At 49.2% G+C, this 13,784-nt stretch overlaps 1 protein-coding gene across 1 annotated transcript; it reads left to right on the top strand.

Annotated features, from left to right (window-relative positions):
• The first annotated feature begins 1,365 nt into the window (after positions 1-1,365).
• On the top strand, positions 1,366-13,544 carry LOC137366354 (uncharacterized). Its single transcript, XM_068028248.1, has 2 exons — positions 1,366-2,035; positions 12,639-13,544. The coding sequence occupies exons 1-2, from the start codon at positions 1,567-1,569 to the stop codon at positions 13,124-13,126; spliced, it is 957 nt and encodes a 318-aa protein (XP_067884349.1). The 5' UTR covers positions 1,366-1,566; the 3' UTR covers positions 13,127-13,544.
• The last annotated feature ends 240 nt before the right edge of the window (positions 13,545-13,784 follow it).

Raw genomic sequence — 13,784 nt, 5'->3', positions numbered from 1 at the left:
AGTTCGGAACATACCGACTTCTTTCACTCCTTTCAGCCACCACCACTGGTCACAGCCTCAGCCATGGCCACTCCAATGATGACCAGAACCGTCTCCTTCATGGGGTGAGGACATGTATCTGTGCCTGTCCCCCACAGGTTAGCTCCTGCTGCCTGCGGTTGTGAATCACCTTATCCTGCAAGAGAGAGTGCAGTGTGTCAGTGAGTGTCTGATGGTTGAATAGCTGGCAGTGACTGCAAGTGTGAGGTGTGTGTGTGAAGTTTGCAGCAATGCTGATTTTGTGAGGGTGAGGTGTGACTATGAATATTAAGTATAAATAGTGATTGATAAAGATTGTTGGTAGGTGAGTGGTGGGGTATGGTGCATTGAGCAGCTGGCAGAATGTGATATTTGAAGATGCATTAACCGACCTTGACCACTTGGGAGAGGTCATTGAATTTCTTTGGGCACTGCACCCAGGTCCTCAGAATGACTCTACTGGCATTGACCTGAACAGCTATCAGTGTCAGAGTTTGTCTGCAGGGCCTCCTGGCTACCGATTGATAGAGGACCTCTTTCCTCCTGTGCATCTCCTGCACCAAGGCCTCCAGTGCTGCATCAGAGAACATTGGAGAGCATTCTCTGCCAGGTTGTGCCATTCCTTTGTTTTTCCTGGTTTAAGGTCACTTGTTTGCAACCAGTTCCAGCATCTGCTGCAGGCAGAATGCACCTCCCCTTGAAATAGCACAGGCCAGCTTAAACTCATGTTAGCCTCTCACCGTTTTGCACCCCCTACTCAGGCATGCAGCCACTCAGCAGCATGTTTCACATTGGCTGCACACTGCAATCATATAAATATTTACCTGCATCAGAAGAAACCGGTGCTGGTTAATGTCACATCACAAACCCCAAGCCCAGGTTTTCAGGTTCTTATGCAACTTTTCTCTAATTATATTGGGAAAGGTGCTGATTGGGGGGGAATTAATTGAGACTCTTAAACATCCCATTGAAAAGAAATGATTATTTTGGTGTGTGTTGAGTATTAATTGATTTTCATGTTGAGAAACCTGGGTGAAGATTCAAGGCTCAGAATGATGACCTCTGGGCAGGAAAGGTCGGGAGACTGTTATTCAGGAACCACAAGGCTAGTTTTAAACCTACAGAAACTGCAGGAAGACAGGAGGCTGAGGAATGTGAAGAGTGGGAATGAATGAATTTGTGCAAGGGGACTTGGTTTTACCAGAAAATGGATGTCAGGAGCAGGGAAGCTGGTTGGACCAAACAACAAAGCCTAATGTTGACAGCTCTAGATGTGAAGAAACCCTTCCTGTAGATATATAATCATCTCCGCCATCCACACGCTCTACAGAGTCTCCTACCATTACTCAGCCTAATATAGTCGCAGCTACACCACATCCTGCTGTCACACTCACTGCTCGGGCTGTGGGTTACAGAACAAGAGAGAGAAATCGCAGTCCTCTCGCACCAGGTCACAGCTGCTCAGGACTTGGCTGGAGGTGTCAGCAGTGGACAGTGAGATTCATCCCTATTAATCACTCACAGTTGGTACCACACTAAAGCACCAAGATGGAACACCAGAAGAATTTCAGGCACAAAATCCTACCACGTTATCTAAATGTGATAACATCAATAGTGTCTCTCGCTGATATCGCCATTTATGCTTGTGACCAAAACCTCAGTGAAACAGAGGAGACGAAGTTAAAAGCTGAGGTGAAATTAGCTTACGAGGAAATTCAAGAGGCGGTGAATGAAGGAAAGGAGATCCAATCTGATGTGGACGATGAGGCCACTGATACTTCGATGGGGTGCAAGGTTCTTCAGGACAAGATAGACAATATGAGAAAGGAGCTGCAGGATGTGGAAAAGGAATTAATATCACAGGAAATTCAAAAAGAGAAGATCAGAGATAAGCTTCGGAATGTCCACGCTGAGCTATTACATGCAACAGAAACTCAGAACACAACTAATGCTCGGAAAGCAGAGAAAGAAACTATTCGCAACGTGGGTATCGGCCTTATTCTCATCCCCTTTATTGGTAAGAGCTTGAAACCTTAAGAAAAAAATTCCTCCTTTTTTCCAGGTCCCTCCACTTGACATTCCGAGTCCCCGAATGTGGAGGGTCTGCTCACTCTAGCCCCTGCTGATAGAGCATGGCTGTCCAACCCGAACCCGACGGGACCTGACAACATGTGACGGGTTCAGGTCGGGTTGGGTCGCATTTCCGGGTCCAGCATTTGGGCCTGGGTTGGGTCAAGCCCAGTCGGACACGCTCCATCACCACCTCTAGTATAGAAAGTTTAAGGTGGCAATTAAAAATGTAATTAAGAGAGCGAAGAGGGGACATGAGAAAACACTGGCGGGCAAAATAAAGGAAAATCCCAAGGCAATTTATAAGTATATTAAGGGCAAGAGGATAACCAGGGAAAGAGTAGGGCCCATTCGGGACCAAAGTGGCAATCTGTGTGTGGAGCCGGAGGACATAGGTGAGGTTTTAAATGATTACTTTTCATCGGTGTTCACTGTGGAGAAGGACAATGTAGGTGCAGAGATCAGGGAGGGGGATTGTGATATACTTGAACAAATTAGCATTGAAAGGGAGGAAGTATTAGCTGTTTTAGTGGGCTTAAAAGTGGATAAATCCCCAGGCCCAGATGAGATGTATCCCAGGCTGTTATGTGAGGCAAGGGAGGAGATAGCAGGGGCTCTGACACAAATTTTCAAATCCTCTCTCTGGCCACAGGAGAGGTACCAGAGGACTGGAGGACAGCGAATGTGGTGCCATTATTCAAGAAGGGTAGCAGGGATAAACCAGGTAATTACCGGCCGGTGAGTCAAACATTAGTGGTAGGGAAAATATTGGAAAAAATTCTGAGAGACAGGATTAATCTCCACTTGGAGAGGCAGGGATTAATCAGGGATAGTCAGCATGGGTTTGTCAGGGGGAGATCGTGTTGAACTAACTTGATTGAATTTTTCGAGGCAGTGACCAGATGTGTAGATGAGGGTAAAGCAGTTGATGTAGTCTACATGGACTTCAGTAAGGCTTTTGATAAGGTCCCGCATGGGAGATTGGTTAAGAAGGTAAGAGCCCATGGGATCCAGGGCAATTTGGCAAATTGGATCCAAAATTGACTTAGTGGCAGGAGGCAGAGGGTGATGGTCGAGGGTTGTTTTTGCGATTGGAAGCCTGTGACCAATGGTGTACCACAGGGATCGGTGCTGGGACCCTTGCTGTTTGTAGTGTACATTAATGATTTAGAGGTGAATATAGGAGGTATGATCAGTAAGTTCGCAGATGACACGAAAATTGGTGGTGTCGTAAATAGTGAGGAGGAAATCCTTAGATTACAGGACGATATAGATGGGCTGGTAAGATGGGTGGAGCAGTGGCAAATGGAATTTAATCCTGAGAAGTGTGAGGTAATGCATTTTGGGAGGACTAACAAGGCAAGGGAATATACAATGGATGGTAGGACACTAGGAAGTACAGAAAGTCAGAGGGACCTTGGTGTACTTGTGCATAGATCACTGAAGGTAGCAGCACAGGTAGATAAGGTGGTTAGGAAGGCATATGGGATACTTGCCTTTATTAGCCGAGGCATAGAATATAAGAGCAGGGAGGTTATGATGGAGCTGTATAAAACGCTGGTTAGGCCACAGCTGGAGTAGTGTGTACAGTTCTGGTCACCACACTACAGGAAGGATGTGATTGCACTGGAGAGGGTGCAGAGGAGATTCACCAGGATGTTGCCTGGGCTGGAGCATTTCAGCTATGAAGAGAGACTGAAAAGGCTAGGGTTGTTTTCCTTAGAACAGAGAAGGCTGAGGGGGACATGATTGAGGTATACAAAATTATGAGGGGCATAGATAGGGTAGATAGGAAGAGACTTTTTCTCTTAGCAGAGGGGTCAAGAACCAGGGGGCATAGATTTAGGGTAAGGGGCAGGAGGTTCAGAGGGGATTTGAGGAAAAGTCTTTTTACCCAGAGGGTGGTTGGAATCTGGAACACACTGCCTGAAGGGGTGGTAGAGGTAGGAACCCTCACAACGTTTAAGAAGTATTTACATGAGCACTTGAAACACCATAGCATACAAGGCTACGGGCCAAGTGCTGGAAAATGGGATCAGAACAGTTGGGTGCTGTATGGCAGGAATAGACACGATGGGCCGAAGGGCCTGTTTCTGTGCTGTGTAACTCGATGACAAGGTAATGGCTCCAAAGTTAATTTAATTTTTGGACTGGAAATGTGGATTTCTAATAGTTATTTTGAGCTTGTTCAGATCAGCAACAAAGTGAAAAATGGAAGGTCGGTTAACTGATGGTCGGGCACGGGAAAAAATGAAAGGACTCAGGTCAGGTCGGGTCGGGCTCGGGATGGATGTGGTTCAGTCGGGCTCGGCTCGGGTTTCATTTGCAGACCCAAGCAGGCCTTTACCTGCTGGGGTCACTCACATAGAGCTTTGGGGATAGGGGGGAGAGCAGCAAATGCACAATCCCCCCACTACCCCCGTCTGTCCCATGTTAATTCTAACACACTTCACAACTCAGGTGGGTGGGGAATATCAATGATAGAGGATACTGAAACTAGACCATGGCAAGGCATTACATCGTGAGTACCAAGGAGAGGAGTGAGTGTGAGGCCAGTTACTGAGGGAGAGTGAGGGTGAGACCGGTTACTGAGGGAGAGTGAGTGTGAGACTGGTTACTGAGGGAGAGTGAGGGTGAGACAGGTTACTGAGGGAAAGTGAGTGTGAGACTGGTTACTGAGGGAGAGTGAGGGTGAGACAGGTTACTGAGGGAAAGTGAGGGTGAGACAGGTTACTGAGGGAGTGAGTGTGAGACCAGTTACTGAGGGAGAGTGAGGATGAGACTGGTTACTGAGGGAGAGTGAGGGTGAAACCGGTCACTGAGGGAGAGTGAGTGTGAGACCGGTCAGTGAAGGAGGGTGTGAGACCAGTCAGTGAGGGAGTGTGTGTGAGACTGGTCACTGAGGGAGAGTGAGTGTGAGACTGTTTACTGAGGGAGAGTGAGTGTGAGACTGTTTACTGAGGGAGAGTGTGTGTGAGACTGGTTACTGAGGGAGAGTGAGTGTGAGACCGGTTACTGAGGGAGAATGAGTGTGAGACTGTTTACTGAGGGAGAGTGAGTGTGAGACTGTTTACTGAGGGAGAGTGTGTGTGAGACTGGTTACTGAGGGAGAATGAGTGTGAGACCGGTTACTGAGGGAGAGTGTGTGTGAGACTGGTTACTGAGGGAGAATGAGTGTGAGACCGGTTACTGAGGGAGAGTGTGTGAGACTGGTTACTGAGGGAGAGTGAGTGTGTGACTGGTTACTGAGGGACAGTGAGTGTGAAACCGGTTACTGAGGGAGAGTGAGGGTGAGACAGGTTACTGAGAGTGAGTGTGAGACTGGTTACTGAGGGAGCGTGTGTGTGAGATCGGTTACTGAGGGAGAGAGTGAGCGTGAGACTGGTTACTGAGGGAGAGTGAGTGTGAGACCGGTTCATGAGGGAGAGTGAGTGTGAGACCGGTTACTGTCGGAGAGCGAGTGTGAGACTGGTTACTGAGGGAGAGTGAGTGTGAGACCGGTTCATGAGGGAGAGAGTGAGCGTGAGACTGGTTACTGAGGGAGAGTGAGTGTGAGACCGGTTCATGAGGGAGAGTGAGTGTGAGACCGGTTACTGAGGGAGAGTGAGTGTGAGACCGGTTCATGAGGGAGAGTGAGCGTGAGACTGGTTACTGAGGGAGATTGAGTGTGAGATCGGTTACTGAGGGAGAGTGAGTGTGAGATCGGTTCATGAGGGACAGTGAGTGTGAGACTGGTTACTGAGGGAGAGTGAGTGTGAGACCGGTTCATGAGGGAGAGAGTGAGCGTGAGACTGGTTACTGAGGGAGAGTGAGTGTGAGACCGGTTCATGAGGGAGAGAGTGAGCGTGAGACTGGTTACTGAGGGAGAGTGAGTGTGAGACCGGTTCATGAGGGAGAGTGAGTGTGAGACCGGTTACTGAGGGAGAGTGAGTGTGAGACCGGTTCATGAGGGAGAGTGAGCGTGAGACTGGTTACTGAGGGAGATTGAGTGTGAGATCGGTTACTGAGGGAGAGTGAGTGTGAGATCGGTTCATGAGGGACAGTGAGTGTGAGACCGGTTACTGAGGGAGAGTGAGTGTGAGACTGGTTACTGAGGGAGAGTGAGTGTGAGACCGGTTCATGAGGGAGAGTGAGCGTGAGACTGGTTACTGAGGGAGATTGAGTGTGAGACCGGTTACTGAGGGAGAGTGAGTGTGAGATCGGTTCATGAGGGACAGTGAGTGTGAGACTGGTTACTGAGGGAGAGTGAGTGTGAGACCGGTTACTGAGGGAGAGTGAGTGTGAGACCGGTTCATGAGGGAGAGTGAGCGTGAGACTGGTTACTGAGGGAGAGTGAGTGTGAGATCGGTTACTGAGGGAGAGTGAGTGTGAGATCGGTTACTGAGGGAGAGTGAGTGTGAGACTGTTTACTGAGGGAGAGTGTGTGTGAGACCGGTTACTGAGGGAGAGTGTGTGAGACTGGTTACTGAGGGAGAGTGAGCGTGAGACCGGTTACTGAGGGAGTGTGAGTGTGAGACCGCTCACTGAGGGAATGAGTGTGAGACTGGTCACTGAGGGAGTGAGTGTGAGACTATTTACTGAGGGAGTGAATGTGAGACCGGTCACTGAGGGAGAGTGAGTGTGAGACCGGTCACTGAGGGAGTGAGTGTGAGACCGGTTACTGAGGGAGAGGGAGCGTGAGACTGGTTACTGAGGGAGAGTGAGCGTGAGACTGGTTACTGAGGGAGAGTGAGTGTGAGAACGGTTACTGAGGGAGAGTGAGGGTGAGACCGGTCAGTGAAGGAGGGTGTGAGACCAGTCAGTGAGGGAGTGTTTGTGAGACTGGTCAGTGAGGGAGAGTGAGTGTGAGACTGGTTACTGAGGGAGAGTGAGTGTGAGATCGGTTACTGAGGGAGAGTGAGTGTGAGACCGGTTCATGAGGGAGAGGGAGCGTGAGACTGGTTACTGAGGGAGAGTGAGCGTGAGACTGGTTACTGAGGGAGAGTGAGTGTGAGAACGGTTACTGAGGGAGAGTGAGTGTGAGACTGGTTACTGAGGGAGAGTGAGTGTGAGAACGGTTACTGAGGGAGAGTGAGTGTGAGATCGGTTACTGAGGGAGAGTGAGTGTGAGAACGGTTACTGAGGGAGAGTGAGTCTGAGATCGGTTACTGAGGGAGAGCGAGTGTGAGAACGGTTACTGAGGGAGAGTGAGCGTGAGACTGGTTACTGAGGGAGAGTGAGCGTGAGACTGGTTACTGAGGGAGAGTGAGTGTGAGATCGGTTACTGAGGGAGAATGAGTGTGAGACCGGCTACTGAGGGAGAGCGAGTGTGAGACTGGTTACTGAGGGAGAGTGAGTGTGAGACCGCTCACTGAGGGAGTGAGTGTGAGACTGGTCACTGAGGGAGAGTGAGTGTGAGACTGGTTACTGAGGGAGAGTGAGTGTGAGACCGGTTACTGTCGGAGAGCGAGTGTGAGACTGGTTACTGAGGGAGAGTGAGTGTGAGACCGGTTCATGAGGGAGAGAGTGAGCGTGAGACTGGTTACTGAGGGAGAGTGAGTGTGAGACCGGTTCATGAGGGAGAGTGAGTGTGAGACCGGTTACTGAGGGAGAGTGAGTGTGAGACCGGTTCATGAGGGAGAGTGAGCGTGAGACTGGTTACTGAGGGAGATTGAGTGTGAGATCGGTTACTGAGGGAGAGTGAGTGTGAGATCGGTTCATGAGGGACAGTGAGTGTGAGACTGGTTACTGAGGGAGAGTGAGTGTGAGACCGGTTACTGAGGGAGAGTGAGTGTGAGACTGGTTACTGAGGGAGAGTGAGTGTGAGACCGGTTACTGAGGGAGAGTGAGTGTGAGACCGGTTCATGAGGGAGAGTGAGCGTGAGACTGGTTACTGAGGGAGATTGAGTGTGAGACCGGTCACTGAGGGAGTGAGTGTGAGACCGCTCACTGAGGGAGTGAGTGTGAGACTGGTCACTGAGGGAGAGTGAGTGTGAGACTGGTCACTGAGGGAGAGTGAGTGTGAGACTGTTTACTGAGGGAGAGTGTGTGTGAGACCGGTTACTGAGGGAGAATGAGTGTGAGACCGGCTACTGAGGGAGAGCGAGTGTGAGACTGGTTACTGAGGGAGAGTGAGTGTGAGACCGCTCACTGAGGGAGTGAGTGTGAGACTGGTCACTGAGGGAGAGTGAGTGTGAGACTGGTTACTGAGGGAGAGTGAGTGTGAGACCGCTCACTGAGGGAGTGAGTGTGAGACCGGTTACTGAGGGAGAGCGAGTGTGAGATTGGTTACTGAGGGAGAGTGACTGTGAGACTATTTACTGAGGGAGAGTGAGTGTGAGACTGGTTACTGAGGGAGAGTGAGTGTGAGACCGCTCACTGAGGGAGTGAGTGTGAGACCGGTTACTGAGGGAGAGCGAGTGTGAGATTGGTCACTGAGGGAGAGTGAGTGTGAGACCGCTCACTGAGGGAGTGAGTGTGAGACCGGTTACTGAGGGAGAGCGAGTGTGAGACCGGTCACTGAGGGAGAGTGAGTGTGAGACTATTTACTGAGGGAGTGAGTGTGAGACCGGTCACTGAGGGAGTGAGTGTGAGACTGTTTACTGAGGGAGTGAGTGTGAGACTGTTTACTGAGGGAGTGAGTGTGAAACCGGTCACTGAGGGCGTGAGTGTGAGACTCTTTACTGATGGAGAGTGAGTGTGAGACCGGTCACTGAGGGCGTGAGTGTGAGACTGTTTACTGATGGAGAGTGAGTGTGAGACCGGTCACTGAGGGAGAGTGAGTGTGAGACTGTTTACTGATGGAGAATGAGTGTGAGACCGGTCACTGAGGGAGAGTGAGTGTGAGACCGGTCACTGAGGGCGTGAGTGTGAGACTGTTTACTGATGGAGAGTGAGTGTGAGACTATTTACTGAGGGAGAGTGAGTGTGAGACCGGTCACTGAGGGAGTGAGTGTGAGACTGTTTACTGATGGAGAGTGAGTGTGAGACCGGTCACTGAGGGAGTGAGTGTGAATTGGCTTCGTTCCTCGACCACCAACTTTGCAGAGATAGTTCGTAGGGCAACGGCCTTTGGGAATCGGGTAATGACATCCATGATGGTGAGGAGATACTGGTGGACCTCCCCCCCCACCCACCACACTGGTTTTCGGGAGGGTCCCACACAGTCCACCAGCACTCAGCTGAAGGGTTCCCCAAAAGTGGGGATGGAATCAGGGGAGCAGGTTTTATTGCAGATTGGGGCTTCCCCACCACCTGGCAAGTGTGGCAGATTTTACAGAATTCCACCACATCTTTCTGGAGTTGTGGCCAGTCAAAATGCCACTTTATGCGGGCTTGGTTTTTCCGTACCCCGACATGTACAGTCATGGGAAGCTCGTGGGCCAGTCTTAGTATTTCTTTTGGTACCTCGGGGGCACCACTATTTGATGAACTACTGTCCACTCCTTGACATCTGTTCTATGAGGGGGTGTCTAGGGGTCCCTTTAAGCCTTCACCTGGTCTTACTGTAACAGGGTTTTGTGTTAAACACACTGTGTTTTAGCTCCCCCTTGGTGAATCCTTGTTCACTGCTTTCCAATTATAAAACAAATAAATGAGCACAAACAGGCTTTCTTAGGTTTATAGAAGAAAAGTGAAATTTATTAAAACTTAAACTCTAATTCAGTTAATAGTGGGTATCTGGAATGAGCTGCCTGAGGAGGTGGTGGAGGAAGGAACAGTAGTGACATTTAAGAGGCATCTGGGCAGATACTTGAATGAGCAAAGCATAGAGGGATATGGAATTAATGCAGGCAGGTGGGATTAGTTTTGATAGGCATCATGGTTGGCATGGACACGGTGGGCCGAAGGGCCTGTTTCTACGCTGTACGACTGTATGACTCTTTGAGACTGTTTACTGAGGGAGTGAGTGTGAGACCGGTCACTGAGGGAGTGAGTGTGAGACTGTTTACTGAGGGAGTGAGTGTGAGACCGGTCACTGAGGGAGTGAGTGTGAGACTGTTTACTGAGGGAGAGTGAGTGTGAGACCGGTCACTGAGGGAGTGAGTGTGAGACCGGTCACTGAGGGAGAGTGAGTGTGAGACCGGTCACTGAGGGAGTGAGTGTGAGACTGTTTACTGAGGGAGAGTGAGTGTGAGATTATTTACTGAGGGAGTGAGTGTGAGACCGGTCACTGAGGGAGTGAGTGTGAGACCGGTCACTGAGGGAGAGTGAGTGTGAGACCGGTCACTGAGGGAGTGAGTGTGAGACCGGTCACTGAGGGAGAGTGAGTGTGAGACCGGTCACTGAGGGAGTGAGTGTGAGACCGGTCACTGAGGGAGTGAGTGTGAGACTATTTACTGAGGGAGTGAGTGTGAGACCGGTCACTGAGGGAGAGTGAGTGTGAGACCGGTCACTGAGGGAGTGAGTGTGAGACCGGTCACTGAGGGTTATGTGTTGTGTGATGGAGATTACTTTGTTCTAATGGACTCTGTGACTCCTTGGCTGATTCTTTTGAAATTTTGTGGACTGTGTCTCTGAGAGGAGGAACTGCCTAGTTAGAGCTTGTGGGGAAATCAGTCATGATTTCTGGGAGATTTCCTAACTCTCTGTGTGATGACAGCAGCAAAATAATTGTAGACAAATTTCAGCTTCTGAGAACAGAAACTGCTTGATAAACAGAATGTGGAACTTCAGTGATGTGAGGAGATGTTCAGGAAGAGAGAGTCTGCAAATAACACCCAGCACTTAAACTTCCTGTGTGATGCAGAACAGTCAGCTCTGTCCTACAGAGAGAGGCCTCATCACAGAAACACTGTCCTCAGCACAGAAACACAGGCCTCAGCGCAGAAATACAGGCCTTAACCAGAAACACAGGCCTTAGCACAGAAACACAGGCCTGAGCACAGAAAAACAGGCCTTCACCAGAATCACAAGCCTTCACCAGAAACACGGCCTTAGCACAGAAACACAGGCCTTAACCTGAAACACAGGCCTTAATCAGAAACACTGGCCTTAACCAGAAACACATGCCTTAACCAGAAACACTGGCCTTAGCACAGAAACACAGGCCTTAACCAGAAACACTGGCCTTTGCACAGAAACACAGGCCTCAACACAGAAACACAGGCCTTAGCACAGAAACACAGGCCTCGGCGCAGAAATACAGGCCTTAACCAGAAACACAGGCCTCAGCACAGAAACACAGGCCTTAGCACAGAAACACTGGCCTCAGCACAGAAAAACAGGCCTTCACCAGAATCACAAGCCTTCACTAGAAACACCGGCCTTAGCACAGAAACACTGGCCTCAGCACAGAAACACAGGCTTTAGCACAGAAACACCAGCCTTAACACAGAAACACCGACCTTAGCACAGAAACACTGGCCTCAGCACAGAAACACAGGCCTTAGCACAGAAACACAGGGCTTAACCTGAAACACAGGCCTTAACCAGAAACACTGGCCTTAACCAGAAACACTGGCCTTAGCACAGAAACACAGGCCTTAACCAGAAACACTGGCCTTTGCACAGAAACACAGGCCTCAACACAGAAACACAGGCCTTAGCACAGAAACACAGGCCTTAACCAGAAACACAGGCCTTATCACAGAAACACAGGCCTTAACCAGATACACCAGCTTTAACCAAAAACGCAGTCCTCTGCACCAAAAGACAGGCCTTAGCACAGAAACACAGGCCTTAACCTGAAACACAGGCCTTAACCAGAAACACAGGCCTTAACCAGAAACACTGGCCTTAGCACAGAAACATGGCCTCAGCACAGAAACACAGGCCTTAGCACAGAAACACCGGCCTTAGCACAGAAACATTGGCCTCAGCACAGAAACATAGGCCTTAGCACAGAAACACCGGCTTTAGCACAGAAACATTGGCCTCAGCACAGAAACACAGGCCTTAGCACAGAAACACATGCCTTAACCAGAAACACTGGCCTTAACCAGAAGCACAGGCCTTAACCAGAAACACTGGCCTTAACCAGAAACACAGGCTTTAGCACAGAAACACAGGCCTTAACCAGAAACACAGGCCTTTGCACAGAAACACAGGCCTCAACACAGAAACACAGGCCTTAGCACAGAAACACAGGCCTTAACCAGAAACACAGGCCTTATCACAGAAACACAGTCCTTAACCAGATACACCGGCTTTAACCAGAAACACAGTCTTCAGCACAGAAAGACAGGCCTTAGCACAGAAACACAGGCCTTAACCAGAAACACTGGCCTTAACCAGAAGCACAGGCCTTAACCAGAAACACTGGCCTTAACCAGAAACACAAGCCTTAGCACAGAAACACAGGCCTTAACCAGAAACACTGGCCTTATCACAGAAACACAGGCCTTAACCAGATACACCGGCTTTAACCAGAAACACAGTCCTCAGCACCGAAACACAGGCCTTAGCACAGAAACACAGACCTTAACCAGATACACCGGCTTTAACCAGAAACACAGTCCTCAGCACCGAAACACTGGCCTCAGCACAGAAACACAGGCCGTAGCACAGAAACACTGGCTTCTCATTCACTCACCATGTCATTTATTTGTTGTTTTCATTCTCTCCACTAGGAATCCCGTTGATTCTCAGTACTTCCAAAGAAATTAAGCGTTTTCAGAATCTGATTGATGAAACAACAGGAAAGAAGGGGCAGTTGGAGAAGGAATGTGATCATCAGAAGGAGAACCTGGATAAGTGCTACAACAAGATAACAGAACTGAAGCAAAAGAGAGTGGAAAGTGAGAGTCTGCGGAAGAAGGAAAAGGAATTGGTGATCCAGAAGGCAGAGGTCACTGAGCTATTTGACGCAAAGGGAAAGGTGTTTGATAATCTGAGTTACCTCAGTAATCTGCAGGGTAAACTGCAGGTGTTGTACAGTCAGTGCAGTGACGAGACCTTTTATGGGATGACAGTAATCAAAGACCTTCTGCTGAAAATCTTCACCCTCATCCAAAAGGAGAGCTTTAATCAGGAGCTGCTGTGTGATTCCCGCGTTCTCAGTAAGCTCAATGAGCTGGATGAGAAAACCTCAAAGTTTAAAAACATTCAGAACATATAGAGAAATACAGAATGGGGACTGGCGAGGGCAAATAAATCAGCAAAAGGGTCGGTATTTGGGCATTTCTAATTCCCCCCACCCCCCCCCCAGGTATTTCCCCCTTCTCCAGGGAATTCCCAAATCCCATCTGCTCTGTAATCCAGTTACATAATAACATAAGATCATAGGAATTAGGAGCAGGAGGAAGCTGTTCCACCATCCAGTGAGATCAGAGCTGATCTTCTATCTCAACACGATACTCCAGTTCAGTCTGCCCAGTCAGAGCAGCTTTATGTTTCCAGTCTAAACTCTATGACAGAGACAAGCATGTTCCAGTGAGTAAGATCCTTATTTCCAGCTATTATTGGAACATCAACTTGAATGTATAAGAATAAAGATCAAAAATGTTGAGTAAACGAAATAAAATTATTTGAATGTTTCTGCACCTCTCCTTTTAGCACCTCTTGTTGTATTTTACTGTATTCAATTTCTAAATGCCTCAAAGCAGAAAATGTGAGGGGGTTAAGCAGGGGATTAAAGGCCTGAGTACCTGCAGAGACTGCCAGTGTAGGTGTAGGGCCTCACTCTGCCAGGATTACCTAGCGAGTGGGATGAAACATCTCCTGTTGGGGAGACACACAGTGGCACAGGAGTTACAAATTACAGCAGAATGTTTGCA

The sequence above is a fragment of the Heterodontus francisci genome, unplaced genomic scaffold (genome assembly GCF_036365525.1).
Source record: "Heterodontus francisci isolate sHetFra1 unplaced genomic scaffold, sHetFra1.hap1 HAP1_SCAFFOLD_377, whole genome shotgun sequence".
In the NCBI taxonomy this organism is placed as follows: Eukaryota; Metazoa; Chordata; class Chondrichthyes; order Heterodontiformes; family Heterodontidae; genus Heterodontus; species Heterodontus francisci.
Note: the sequence above shows the minus strand (reverse complement) of the source record. Positions and strands in the feature narration are given on the sequence as shown.

Coding starts and splice junctions, on each gene's coding strand:
- LOC137366354 (XM_068028248.1), top strand. CDS start 1,567: ATGGAACACCAGAAGAATTTCAGGCACAAAATCCTACCACGTTATCTA. Junction 2,036..12,638: donor TATTCTCATCCCCTTTATTG/GTAAGAGCTTGA, acceptor TCTCTCCACTAG/GAATCCCGTTGATTCTCAGT.